We start from the raw sequence: 14935 nt of genomic DNA, 5'->3' as shown, positions 1-14935 counted from the left end.
TGTGTTTTCTCAATTCTGGATATATACTGTTAATGAAATATGTACAATAAATTTGGATTGAATTTGTGATATTTGATTTGAGAACATATCTGTTTTTGAAATTCAACATGCCGTCCAAAGTCCCGCCCTGGTTCAGTGAATACCGGAAGGTCAGTGACAGGCAACAGGAATATCTACGCAAGATCCACGACCTCCGGCGGAGCATCCAGAATCGGGACGAAAAGCTGATGATAATCACCATTAAAAAAAAAACAGCGGCTACTTAGAGGAGGCGTGAAAACCCGAAATAAATATACAGATCAATAGTGGGCCTCAGCCGTTTCCGAACGGACAATGTGAGAGGAAGTTCAATATTTGTCCTACCCCCGTTCACCGAAAGTTAGCGCCCATTATCAAAGGGTAGCAACTCATGGACGCTCGATCTGAGACGTCGGAAAAGGACCTTGATAAGGAGTCTATAGACATCATTGCCAAACGTAACCTGAATCTCAGCGTCATAAGACAAGTCTCTCCAAACTGTAGTCCTTCTAAACCGTTCCACAAAGAAAGACAACTCCTGAACATGTCACGTGTGCCAATCAGGGAGGAGGACAGGAGTAGACGTTCCGTGGAGTCGTTCCTCAGTGTGCCGCCAGCCATGGAGTACATCACTAACGTCAGTACCAGGAAAGTGGTCTACTCCCCGGGGAAGTAGTGGCCCGTTACTAACAATGTGATCATGATAGTGAATAATTTCGTATTCAGTTGAGTTGTTTTTATCTTTATAAATAAACTGTTTAAAGGTATGGAATAATTTTTCAGATTTTAAACTTTCCATGTTACATATGTACATCATTTTATTGTGGTAACTAACCACTAATCGAAATATCTGGAGTAGTTTTTTTTGTTTTGTTTCTGCACGTTTCAAAATAAAATAAAAATGCTTATAAAAATGAAGTGCTCAGGATGTGAATCATTTTAATTCGCTATTATCCCCATCTTTATTCTCATAATCTTTATTAGCATGTGCTTTTAAGTAAAATTAATTTAAACCACAACTTTACATTTTCTCGTGTTACCTCATGTTATTGTAGTAATTATATAACTAACCTGTGAACGAAATATCTGGAGTATTTTTATGTTTTGTTTATGTACGTGTGCACTCGGGGTACACAAATTACATTAAAGGATATAGCTATCATACAAACTGTATGGTAATGACCGCCATATTGATATTAAAGAAGGAATGTGACACTTTACATGTAACTCTAAAATTAATCCTTTTGAAATGAACAATAAATGTACTAAAATATAAATATCATTATTATCTTTTCTCTCTCAATTTAGTTCTTTATATGGCAATGATTTGTAAATTAGATATTTGGTACTGATTTTACAAGTCATGAGATAGAAGCTCGCTGGTTTTTAAAAGCTTTTCTGTTTATATTGCACATGTTGTAAAATATTGCACTTTGTAGAATTGTTCAAAAATCTTGTTTAAATGTTTGCCTGTTGTTTAGGCATGCTTAGCATATTTTGTTATTCTACGGGACACAATTCAAACACCAAGGTAAGTAATAATATAAAAGTAAAGCATATATCGGTCCAGGAGCGAACATACAGAAAAAATATACTATTAGCTTTATTAACGAACATCTATCTATAGTACTATATTAAAATAATAGACTCGAATTTAGGGGCTTTAATAACGAGAACACGGAAGAGTACTGTCTTTTGTTTTATTCATTTTTAACGCCATTGGTAGTTGAAGATTACCAATTTCTTTCTCAATTAAGCTTCGCTTATAAAGAATCAAGGAACATTCCTCAAAAGATCCCGAAATTTATCGGGATTTTTCGGATTTTACAATCTTGCGCGTGCGCAATACATTCACGCTAACAGGATCATTAGTTTATGTTTCCAAAATACTATATTTCCATGAATAATCTCAGAAACATACACATTCGTAAACATTTTGGATAATTGCTTTATATTCTGTTTAAATATATTTATGATTTCTTATGAGAGAAATTATAAAATAACAATTATACATATCAATTATACATATCAACTTAGTGCTTACTTTTGTCTTCGTGATGGCAAAAAAATAGTTCATTCCATGCAAAAAAAAAAAAAATCACATTGTATTTCTTAGGAGAGTGAAGATAGAATGTTTTATCGTTAAAATGATAATGTCCCACGGACCTGGTTCTACGATAGAATGCGTTCCGTGTATTGTCTCTGTAGCAAAGAATATACATGTACGTTGGTGAAAAGGTGTTGAATTCTTCGATTATATGGATTAAAATTTTAAATGAAAGGTATTTACAGTCTCAAAAGGTTATTATGATTAATTTGACTGTTATTTTCAATGCAACTTCAATTTCCTGTTACATTACGGGTATATGAAAGACATTCTAACTGTGGTAAGTACCTTTTCCGAGAGACAGATTATTCAAACTACGGAAAGTGTAGTGAAATTAATAGCGTTATTGTAAGTTAATAGCTTTGTTATGTAGATGTCAACGATAAGGGTGTTGATGTGTCTATTTCGTAAAATATGTCCGATATGCAATGTCAACCAATGCACGCATGGATCAAAGTCCAGTTTGTATAAATTTTTTAAAGAAAAAATTGCTTTATGATCGAATTTCTGTGTTGACATGACACATAACATTAAATGCATTAATTACAGTTATCTAGTTTTTTTTTCAAAGCTTTTTTATGGTTATTTTACTGAATCATGCGATCAAAATGTTTGAAAAAATTAGCACGATAAAACCTGTGCAATATCAATTATCGATAATGAATTAAATGTATGTGATTGTTTCCCTAAGAACTAAAAACTGATTCATAACATAACTATCTGATACACTTATAATCTCAGTTCTTGTTGAAAAAAAGAGAGAAAAGAAAAACCTTTTTATACTTAAACCAAAAGAAAATTATTGTAAAAATGTTTATTACTTCTTCAGTCCATGTTAGTTTACAAACTTAAAAACAACGAGCATTGAAACATATAAAGCTGTCTTTAACAGATACGAATTCAGGTACGAGTTACAAAGAAATTACAATTAAAACATTGTTAATATCTGTTTCAATGAACTTTCGAAAAAAATCAAATTGCGATACCTGCGAAATTAAATCGATACACTTTACAAAAAAAAAAAAATAAATCAAGTGGTTGTAGTCAATATAAGCGCACTTTGAAAAAAAACGTGGATGGTTGGATGAAAATATTTTAAACTTTAAAATATTATTTTTATACATGTAACACACTTTAACTAATAAAAGTGCGGAGATTTGGTCTGAGATTTGTTCTTGAATTATTTTTAAAGTGCGTTGCTACATGGTATTTAAGGGGGCGGAATGGTCGTGACCATTTTGGAGTACATTTATCTCCTATGAAGAAGAGCTGTCTATATTAAAATTCAAAAATCGAAATTTTTTGCTTATTGATAATCAAAGCATTTACTAGTAAAAATATTGAAGGAATATCAGATGTTAGTGTGTTTACTACCCAGACTTTCTTACTTATAGAGACAAGTTAAATAAGGATATATATTCTATAAAGTTTATTTCATATCAACAAAAAGACCATTCTACTACAGTTATTTCCGAGATCAAAGAAATGCCGCGCACATTATTCTCCAATATACATGTACCACGAACGTCATCAGTAAATTATTAGATCAGAAATACCTATTTGTCTCGCACTGATCATTGAAGTACAACTTCAAACCGTAAACAGTTTTACAACCATGTCAATTTCACGTGTTAGTTCCAGTCAAAACAATGTGTATTGACTCAGATTTTTATTTTTAAGAGATCAACGCAGCTGTTCCTAGGACCTCCCTAGCACATTTTCACTACGTGTTTTTACATAAAATATATAAGGTGTAGTAGTAATAATCGTATTAAATTGCCCTTAAGATATTAGGAATGTGAATCAAAGATAATTTATAAATAAGTGAAGAGTATTTAAATCCTAAGAAAAAATCTGTCGTCTGCATGTGATTCCTTTGATCGATACACATGTAAACATTACTAACAAAACCGTTGGGGTTACACGGAACAGCCGTCAAAATGACCTAGATCGTCTCTTTATAGGAGAAACGATCTGTAGAAATACTTGGCTGTTAGTAGAATAGAAATAAAGTTCTTGTTTTCGTGAATGTTGTAGGATAACCTCCTCGGTCTCGAAATGTTTTTTGAAATATTAAGCCTCGGCTAACGCCTCAGCTTTTATATTTTAAAACAACATTTCTCGACCTCGGAGGTTATTCTGCAACATTCACAAAATCTCGTACTTTATATCTTAAACAAACGATTGCTAATTCAAACGGTCTAATTTGATGCTGACCGGTCTGACGGTTCAACGATAAAATTTACATACTGCTACACCTTAAATAATTTATGTTTGTCCGATTTCAGATGTACTGAAATAACCGAATAACATATAATATTTTGCTCATATACCAGGTCAATTACTCTAAAACGCTTCCCAAAAAACGCAGTCAACATTTGTTTTGGTTTACGAACAAAAATCCAGAAAGAGTATTAAAAACTCACCATAATTTATTAGCTCGGCCATAGTAGAGTTCAATTTATGCAATGTCAATTTCCTAAACATTCTTGGCATCAAGCGGCCAATAGTGCAACAAAGTGCGTACAGTTGAAATACAACACAATTTAAAATTCATCATAATATTTAAATAGTTAGTGCAATTGTAATACAACTAAATTTGAAATATATCAAAATACTAAAATAGTGAGTACAATGAAATACGCTGTACAGTTGGGTATAAACTGGATCAAATATTACTCTTTGCAAAAATAAAAAATACAAAAGCGAATTTAATATAAACTAAATTATGTACAAGTTAATGTTTACTCAGACACTGTCCGCGTTTGATTTAATATTCCCGACACACACATTATTCTGTGACGTTGTTCATTAGAATTTTGATTTTGATTGGTTATTAATGTCTGATTGGATTTTTAGAAAGTCTGGTGAAAGAATTGTATTTGATGCCAAAAGTGTTATTTTTGGTGTTCCAGAAAAGAAATACTTAGCTATAAACCTAATTATCATGTTAGTTAAGAGACATATCTTTAGTCAATCCGGAAAATCTGCTATTATTGCATTTGAGAATATTGTGAAATATTTACAAAATTACTATTCTTTAGAGAAACTAATGTTGGAAAATAGATTTTACCAAAAGAAATGGTCAAGATGGGTATGCCTCTTTGACGTGGCATAATGTGTAGTAAGACTCTATCATTATTGTATTATTATTTTTATATTTACTTTCCCAATCTGTGTGGGAGTGGTGTGGTGTGAATGATGGTATAGATGTATTTGTATTGAAAATGAATAAAAAAAAAAAAAAAAAAAAAAAAAAGAATTTTGATTGTACAAATCAATCAATTTCCAATACTTATAGAGATTAATGATTTTTTAAATATATGTTTAAGCTTTGGTCTAAAACAACTGGAGAAATATCGCTTTATAATGCTGGATTAAATGGATCACATAAATTGATGTCTGCTGAATAACTTGGTAAAATTAGCACAGTGACTCCATGCCTTTTTGTTCGACTTTATGCAGATAAGTTTCTTGGAATAAATTACTTAAATTTACATTTGCTACCTTACTCAGTAAATATTGAAAAGCAATTGTTTTAGGTTTCTGTTTACTAGCTTTATAAATAGAAGTTTCTTAGTATTGATCACAAAAATTAATGTCTGCGTTTTGAATCATTCAAACTTCACAGTACTACCACGTTCCTTTTCACTGGCTTTATAAAATGAAGCTTGTCCTTCCTTAATACATCAATAGAAGTTGACTCCTTTACCAAATAAAAGTTGTCAGTGCTTTCGTGTCCCTCTCCACTGGCTATATCTAAAATAATTTGTCTTTTTATCAACACATGACGTAAGGTTTGCTGCTTTACTTATTAACAATAATTTGGTAATATGTATTTTCTTTTTGTTCTTGATCCAAGGAGAAGAGTTTTTCCGTCGTAATCACGTAAACTCACGTCGGCTCCTTGACTTAATAAAAGTTGCATAGTGCTATTGTTCCCAAAATAACCGGCGATATGTAAAGGAGTTTGTTTCTTATTGTCACAAAAGTTGATATCTGCTCTGTTATCTAATAAAAGTTAAATCATGCTTCCATGTCCCCATTCACTAACTTTATGCAAAGGAGTTTCTTTGTTTGTTTCACATGAATTAATATCTGCTCCTTTATCTAATAAAAGTTGTAAAGTGCTTTCACTTCCCAGTATACTTGCTTTATGTAGAGGAGTTTGTTTGTGTTACATGAATTAATATCTGCTCCTTTTTCTAGTAAAAGTTGTACAATGCCTTTATATCCCGTTCTACTTGCTTTATGTAGAGGAGTTTCTTTGTTTATGTCACATGAATTAATATCTGCTTCTTTTTCTAGCAAAAGTTGTACAGTGCCTTTATATCCCCATTCACTGGTATCATGTAGAGAATCTAAAAAAAAGATGCTCAGTGTTAGCGTGTCCCCTTTCACTAGCTTTATGTAGAGGATTTTCTTTGTTTGTGTCACATGAATTATTTATTTGCTCCTTTTTCTAATAAAAGTTGCACAGTGCTTTCATGTCCTTTTTTACTTGCTTTATGTAGAGGAGTTTCTTTGTTTTTGTCACATGAATTAATATTTGCTCCTTTATCTAATAAAAGTTGTACAGTGCTTTCACGTCCCCATTCACTAGCTTTATGTAGAGGAGTTTCTTTTTTTGTGTCACATGAATTAATATTTGCTCCTTTATCTAATAAAAGTTGTACAGTGCTTTCACGTCCCCGTTCACTGGCTTTATGTAGAGGAGTTTCCTTGTTTTTGTCACATGAATTAATATCTGCTCCTCTATCTAATAAAAGCTGTACAGTGCTTTCACGTCCCCATTCACTGGCTTTATGTAGAGGATTTTGTTTGTTTGTGTCACATAAATTAATATCTGCTCCTTTTTCTAGTAAAAGTTGTACAGTGCCTTTATATCGTGTACTACTGGCTTTATGTAGAGGAGTTTGTTTGTTTGTGTCACATGAATTAATATCTGCTCCTTTTTCTAATAAAAGTTGCACAGTGCTTTCATATCCCATTTCACTAGCTTTATGTAAAGGAGTTTGTTTGTTTGTGTCACATGAATTGATATCTGCTCCTTTTTCTAGTAAAAGTTGTACAGTGCCTTTATATCGTGTACTACTGGCTTTATATAGAGGAGTTTCTTTGTTTGTGTTACATGAATTAATATCTGCTCCTTTTTCTAATAAAAGTTGCACAGTGCTTTTACGTCCCGATTCACTGGCTTTGTGTAGAGGAGTTTATTTGTTTGTGTCACATGAATTGATATCTGCTCCTTTTTCTAATAAAAGTTGCACAGTGCGTTTACGTCCCGATTCACTGGCTTTGTGTAGAGGAGTTTCTTTGCTTTGGTCACATGAATTAATATTTGCTCCTTTATCTAACAATAGTTGTACTATGCTAGCAAGTCCTCCTTTACTGGCATAAAGGAGAAGTGTTTCTTTGTTTGTGATACACAGTTTAAAATCTGCTCCTTCATCTAACAAAAATTGCACAGTGCTTTCATGGCCACATTTAATTGCTTTATATAGAGGCGTTTCTTCGTTTAGGTCACCTGAATTAATATCTGCTCCTTTTTCTAATAAAAGTTGCACAGTGCTTTCATGTCCTCCTTCACTGGCTTTATGTAGAGGAGTTTCTTTGTTTGTGTTACATGAATTGATATCTGCTCCTTTATCTAATAAAAGTTGCACAGTGCTTTCATCTCCTCCTTCACTGGCTTTATGTAGAGGAGTTTCTTTGTTTGTGTCACATAAATTAATATCTGCTCCTTTTTCTAATAAAAGCTGTACAGAGCTTTCACGTCCCCTTTTACTGGCTTTATGTAGAGCAGTTTCTTTGTATTTGTTACATGAATTAATATTTGCTCCTTTTTCTAATAAAAGTTGTACAGTGCTTCCACTTCCTTCTTCACTGGCTATATGTAGAGGAGTGTTTTTGTTAACGTCACATGAATTAATATCTGCTCCTTTTTCTAATAAAAGTTGTACAGTGCTTTCAGATGCCAAAATACTAGCTTTATGTAGAGAAGTTTGTTTGTATGTGCCACATGAATTGATATCTGCTCCTTTTTCTAATAAAAGTTGTATAGTGCTTTTATGTCCTCTTTCACTTGCTTTATGTAGAGAAGTGTTTTCGCTTAGGTCACCTGAATTAATATCTGCTCCTTTTTCTAATAAAAGTTGCACAGTGCTTTCACGTCCCCATTCACTAGCTTTATGTAGAGGAGTTTCTTTTTCTCTGTCACATGAATTAATATCTGCTCCTTTTTCTAATAAAAGTTGTACAGTGCTTTCATGTCCACATTTACTAGCTTTATGTAGAGGAGTTTCTTTGTTTTCGTCACATGAATTAATATCTGCTCCTTTTTCTAATAAACATTGCACAGTGCTTTTATGTCCTCCTTCACTGGCTTTAAGTAAAGTAATATTTGCTCCTTTGTCTAATAAAAGTTGTACAGTGCTTTCAAATCCCCATTTACTGTCATAAAGGAGAAGTGTTTCTTGGTTTGTGATACATAGTTTAATATCTGCTCCTTTTTCTAATAAAAGTTGTACAGTGCTTTCATGTCCACATTTACTAGCTTTATGTAGAGGAGTTTCGTCGTTTGTGTCACATGAATTGATATCTGCTCCTTTTTCTAATAAAAGTTGTACAGTGTTTTCATGTCCACATTTACTAGCTTTATGTAGAGGAGTTTCTTTGTTTGTGTCACATGAATTAATATCTGCTCCCTTTTCTAATAAACGTTGCACAGTGCTTTCATGTCCTTCTTCACTGGCTTTATGTAGAGGAGTTTCTTTGTTTGTGTCACATGAATTAATATCTGCTCCTTTTTCTAATAAAAGTTGTACAGTGCTTTCATGTCCTCTTTGACTGGCTTTATGAAGAGGAGTTTCTTTGTTTGTGTCACATGAATTAATATCTGCTCCTTTTTCTAATAAAAGTTGTACAGTGTTTTCACGTCCCCATTCACTCGCTCTATGTAGAGGAGTTTCCTTGTTTGTGTTACATGAATTAATATCTGCTCCTTTTTCTAATAAACGTTGCACAGTGCTTTCACGTCTGCATTCACTAGCTTTATATAGAGGAGTTTCTTTGTTTGTGTTACATGAATTAAGATTTGCTCCTTTGTCTAATAAAAGTTGTACCGTGCTTTCATGTCCCCATACACAGGCTTTATGTAGAGGAGTGTTTTTGTATATGTCACATGAATTAATATCTGCTCCCTTTTCTAATAAAAGTTGTACAGTGCTTTCATGTCCTCCTTTACTAGCTTTATGTAGAGCAGTTTCTTTGTATTTGTTACATGAATTAATATTTGCTCCTTTTTCTAATAAAAGTTGCACAGTGCTTTCATGTCCTTCTTCACTGGCTTTATGTAGAGGAGTTTGTTTGTATGTGCCACATGAATTGATATCTGCTCCTTTTTCTAATAAAAGTTGTACAGTGCTTTCATGTCCTCCTTCACTGGCTTTATGTAGAGGAGTTTCTTTGATTTCGTCACATGAATTAATATCTGCTCCTTTACTTAACAACAGTTCTACAGTATGCTTGTTCCCTATAATACTTGCTATATGGAGAGGACTCCCTAAGTGTGGATCACAGATATTAATGTCAGCTCCATGAGTCAGTAAAAGTTCAACAGTGTTATCAATTGGCTGATTTCTTCTTTCCTTTTTTTTGTGTTCGCTTGTGTTCGTACTGAGAACTGCAAACTCCAAGGGAGTATATCCATAGTTCCTCCCGGTTCTCAAATTCACATTATTCTTCACCTGAATCAGCTTCTGCAGTATTGCATGATTATGAAGCATGGAAACAATGTGAATAGGATAATAGTCCCCCCATTTTTTCACCAAAAACCATTTAACTTGTTCTTTTGGAAAGACATTGAACAAATCCATCGAACCATTGCAACATACCGCAGAAAAACAAGAAGTATATTTAAGAGAATTTTGCTTTCGCTGTAGAGTTTCTAAACAATGTTTTGATACATTTGTATGACAAAATACTATGATAGCACTAAGAATTTCCACTTTTTTTTCTTCATACAGAAACCCAAGTTTTGAAGCAACTGAATGTTGAAATTTTTGATTTTCTTCATCCAGAAGCTGTTTTTTGGCAAGTAAGTTGTGCAGTTTTTCGGGGCTATCTTTTAATTTTTGTATGAAACATTTAGCCACCTTCTCATTCCTAACACATGGATTGAGAACAACATCCAACAGACGATCTCCAAATAAATCATTAAAAAGTCTATCCGCTAGATCGCTTACATATTTATCATTTAGATATATGGTAAATTTATCAACTTCTTCTTTACTATTGTCGTCACTGCTTTTTAAGTTTACACGTCGTCTAAGGAAACCAATATCGGCATACTGTATTGTTTCTGTCGGATAGTCTGTTCCAAACACATAGGTGGTAACTTCCATTACAAAATCGTGATAAAAATGATAGGTGTCCTCAATCTTCTTGACAAAAAATCCCTCTAGAGTCTTCAGAGCGTCACCAATAGTATGAGGTGCTGTGTTTTTATTCATTTCACACAGTTTCAAAGCAATTTCAAATTTTTCCTTTAAGCAATCGTTTTTGTGTATATCCTCAACACAAAGCTGATTGTTACACAGAACAAGAAGAACAAGAGCACAGTAACTGTCTTTGCATTTCTTTCTGAAATGTCTTATTTGTTCCTGACATACGTTAAAAGGTTCTTTAAAAAATCGCGGTCCTATTGTCTGGTTATTTTTGTCGCTAAAATAAAGTTTACATAATAATGGAAAATACTCCTCAGTCATTAAAATTCCATCAATATCGTCTTCTAAAAGACCACTATTTGATGAGTAACTCATTAAAATGGTTTCTTTTTCTCCATTATTCAGTTTATGTTTGTCATCACTAAGATCGAGGATGCATGATTTATCGTTTAACATTCCTCTAACCCTATCATCAAACAGAATATACTTTCTACTTGAGAGCAACATCTTGTTATTTTTTAAACAAGCTTTTAACCTTTCATCGTGTTTCTTCCATGAATTATAGTCCATTTCTTCGAAGGATTCGATGCCAATAGGATCATTGAATACAAAAAGGATTCTGCTTTGTAATACATCTACTGAGAAATATGAATCAGTGATTTCCTTCACGTTATATACTGGTTTCACCGTCCATCCTTGACTCCTATAACACAACGCTATATGTTGTATGATGGCGGACTTCCCTGAACCCGAGTTACCAGTCACAACCACCAGGTTCTGACTGTTTATGAGTTTTTCTACTTCTTTACAAGCTTGTGTTGAAACAAATTTGCTGTCGTCATCCTGCCACTGCTGAAATATAGCCTGGTCAAGTGGTGACTCTGAAAGATAAAAGTTATTCTGTATTATATTTTTTTAAGCATTTGACAAGAAGATTAATATCATCTCATCATAATATTTAATCGTTTAACCTTTTGGTACAATATTAATGATATTAATTAAATTAGACATTTAAAAGCCGTAATTTAATAAAATATTATACAACTTGAAGAAAAAAATTACAGCTTTAAAGTCACAACAGCAACATCAATGCCCGTGCATTATGAATGCCTACTGCTTTGTGGCGATTTTGAAACGTTTACACTCTTGACGAATGACATAGGATAAGAGTATGTATTAACGACATCAAAGGACCATGATCGGAGGTACATTGAAAGTTCAACCTGACGCTTTGTCTCAACAATACATCAACTTTATGCATTTCAAACCCAAAAATATATTTTTTAATCTAAATGTCAAGGACTTTTTCTGCAACTGAATCTATATAACGATGGCTACAGTATTGCAACCTAGATGTGAAAAAAATCATTATAGTTTTGTTATTGCATGTCTCCAAAGTGAGTTTTTGGCCGAATAAAGCTTTTGTCGATTTATTTAATTACCTCTGGTCAAATAAAAAAAATGTTCCATAATAAGATTTTATTTTGGTTTTGTAACTTTTTATAGATCAAGTCATTAAGATTAATTTGACATTGATAGCCATTTATATCGAGTAGTGGGTTAAAAACAGAATGTTTTCTTTTTCAAAATATTTCTTCTTTATTGTGTATTTTTGTTTTTTGTAAGTTAAGCTCTGACTGACGTTTTTGTACTTATTGTTAGGCCATTATTATTCATCAAATTGTCTACATATTTTCCGTTTTCCCGATTACGACAAAGTGCACGAGACGGATGTGACCGGTCAGCAGAGGAGACTCACTCCTTCATGGCACCTGATCCTACCTCAAACTTTTGTAGATATCCGTGTTTACTCTGCTCCTGATTTGTATTTTTCCTTTAAATTTTCGTGTTTAAACACTATATTTCAAAATCATTATTCGTTTCTAATGACATGCTTCATTTACTACTTAGTAACTATTTACTGTTATTTCTCACTGGATCGAGCACTTAATGTTAACACGAGTTTTGATCTGAAAGTCACCGATAGTTTAGGAAATGACCTGGTTCGAGTGCATTTTACATGAAACAGTAAGATAATTATAACTTATTGTAAAACCACTGGAAACATACTTTACAGTGAGCATCTGTCCATTCACGATAAATAAGACGGTAGAGTTTATATAAAAGATCGATCCTCATTCAAAGCGGAAAAAAATCTCGAAACAGTAGAAAAAGGGGGGTGCATTTTTAAAAATCTTCTTCACAAGAACTACAGAGTCAAATTCAATGTAATCAAGCATATTAAATAATCCCTATGGAATTAGGGGCAGATATTAGACCATACCGCACATAGTCCTTTCATCAGATCAAAATATCTTAATTGTTTTGTAGAAAACGCTTGGCTCATCCACGTTACAATAGTATTATCACATTTTGTAAAAGTGTCATTGTTGAGAAGAAGGTGCAGAGTATTTATCATGTAGTTTGATGATAAAATGTAACCCCTTCATGGTCCCCAGTTTAATTTAGGGTCACAAATTTAATAATTTACAATTTTTACTTTACACAAAAGCATGAATATAAATATTTTTATTTATTGTGATGTACTTTTTGAGGAAATATTTTACAGGGTTTATTCAGAAAAGATTCTGAATGCTGTTTCTGCTATGTAGTCTTCCCTGGAGATAATTTGTACCACGTTATGTTAAATTTGACCAAGTAGCAGTAAAGAAAAGGTAAAATATTCGGAAGGTTTTTTTTTCAGACGAACGGCAGGATTAGCGATACTATATCAGAGAAGCCTGGTCTTTATAGGGTTTGTTTGCATAAGACAATTATTTGACTTTCTACTACCAAACCTTTTGAAATTGGTTCTGTTTTATCCCGTTGATATTTTTTAATAGATATTGACTCCTCCTCCTCCTCCTCCTCCTCCTCCTCCTCCTCCTCCTCCTCCTCCTCCTCCTCCTCCTCCTCCTCCTCCTCCTCCTCCTCCTCCTCCTCCTCCTCCTCCTCCTCCTCCTCCTCCTCCTCCTCCTCCTCCCCTTCAAATTAAGCGAAAAAGATAAAATGTGAAAGACAGAGATGTATTTTCAATATTATTTCTGATATTTTAATATCTTGACAATTTATCAAAAATATGTTTTTTTGTTTGAACTAATTGCCGATGTTTCATGCTGCAGATGATATATAAATAATAAGCCATATTGAACACATACTTTGTACATCTAATGTTTCTTTCTTCTTCTTTTCTTCTTCATTAACTAAAAATTAAATAGAAAAGATAAAAAGTAGAAGACAAATATGCATTATTTCTTGTGACTTTTTTTTATTTACAGATTAAAACATTATCTTGTGTTTAAACCTTCCCAACTAGTTCCCCGCAAAAGTCAATGTCTTTTTGCTGCATAAATTATATTACTAACAATACTAAGCCATAAAAGTACTGATATTCCCATTTTTACTGATAAACATAGACATTTACTGACAATGTACTGATATTACTGATAAACTTAGTAAAGTACTGACGTTTTTACTGACGCTACTGAGAAACTTAGAAAAGTACTGATAAACTTAGACAGTACTGAAACTTAGTGAAGAACTGACCCTTTTTACTGACGGTACTGACAAACTTAAAGAAGTACTGACAAGTACTGATAAGCATTGAATTCATTGTTCTTACTCCTGCTAGAGCTTAAAGGTAGTGGATTTGATTAAATAATGTATTTTGAATAATAATAAAGTATTAAATGATTATTACACTTATAAATAATGTCACGCTTCTACCATCGTTTTTAATAGTTTTATTTAGACAATAGACAGTGGTAATAACTACAACAAAACAAAGACAAACGTAAGCACATATGACATGACAACGACATCAAATGTTTTCTTTTAAAGATAATAAAAATAGTCAAAATTTATAGGCTTAGAATAATCAGAATGTACAATTATGAATTTTCATTATTATTAAACTTACCAAAGTTAATTAACTTACTCCATTGTGGTCTAAAACATGAAAAAGATTGACAGTTACTGATGTTTCTACTGTGTTTCCTCACGAACCGCACGAGACACACTGAGTTTCACATATCATAACACACGGATATAAACAGAACATACACAATTTCACAACACGGACAAAAACTGATAAACAAACAAAATAAGCCGTGTAACGGCACAAAAAACATTTTCTTTGAAAGAAAATGTGAATTAAGGTCTTCCATTTCCAACGGAAGTCCTTATAGTTTTCGTACAGTTTCTTCTTATTTTTTTTAACAAATGTAGTGCAGTCGAAACTATCCAACCGATTTACACAATTTGTTCACAGATGATAGGAATGGACCTGAATTTATCTAGTTTTTAATTTTTTAGCCGTCGTCACTTCCGATACCAATTTATTGGTGCTTTTGTAACTTTTTCG

General features: G+C 32.8%; 1 protein-coding gene across 1 annotated transcript; it reads right to left on the bottom strand.

Annotated features, from left to right (window-relative positions):
- Positions 1-7123: 7123 nt before the first annotated feature.
- On the bottom strand, positions 7124-13451 carry LOC136270751 (serine/threonine-protein phosphatase 6 regulatory ankyrin repeat subunit B-like). Its single transcript, XM_066069386.1, has 2 exons — positions 13371-13451; positions 7124-11453 (listed from the first exon to the last, which is right to left on the bottom strand). The coding sequence occupies exon 2, from the start codon at positions 11140-11142 to the stop codon at positions 7339-7341; it is 3804 nt and encodes a 1267-aa protein (XP_065925458.1). The 5' UTR covers positions 11143-11453; positions 13371-13451; the 3' UTR covers positions 7124-7338.
- Between the last annotated feature and the right edge of the window lie 1484 nt (positions 13452-14935).

The sequence above is a fragment of the Magallana gigas genome, chromosome 8 (genome assembly GCF_963853765.1).
Source record: "Magallana gigas chromosome 8, xbMagGiga1.1, whole genome shotgun sequence".
In the NCBI taxonomy this organism is placed as follows: domain Eukaryota; kingdom Metazoa; phylum Mollusca; class Bivalvia; order Ostreida; family Ostreidae; genus Magallana; species Magallana gigas.
This window is presented reverse-complemented; position numbering and strand designations above follow the sequence as displayed.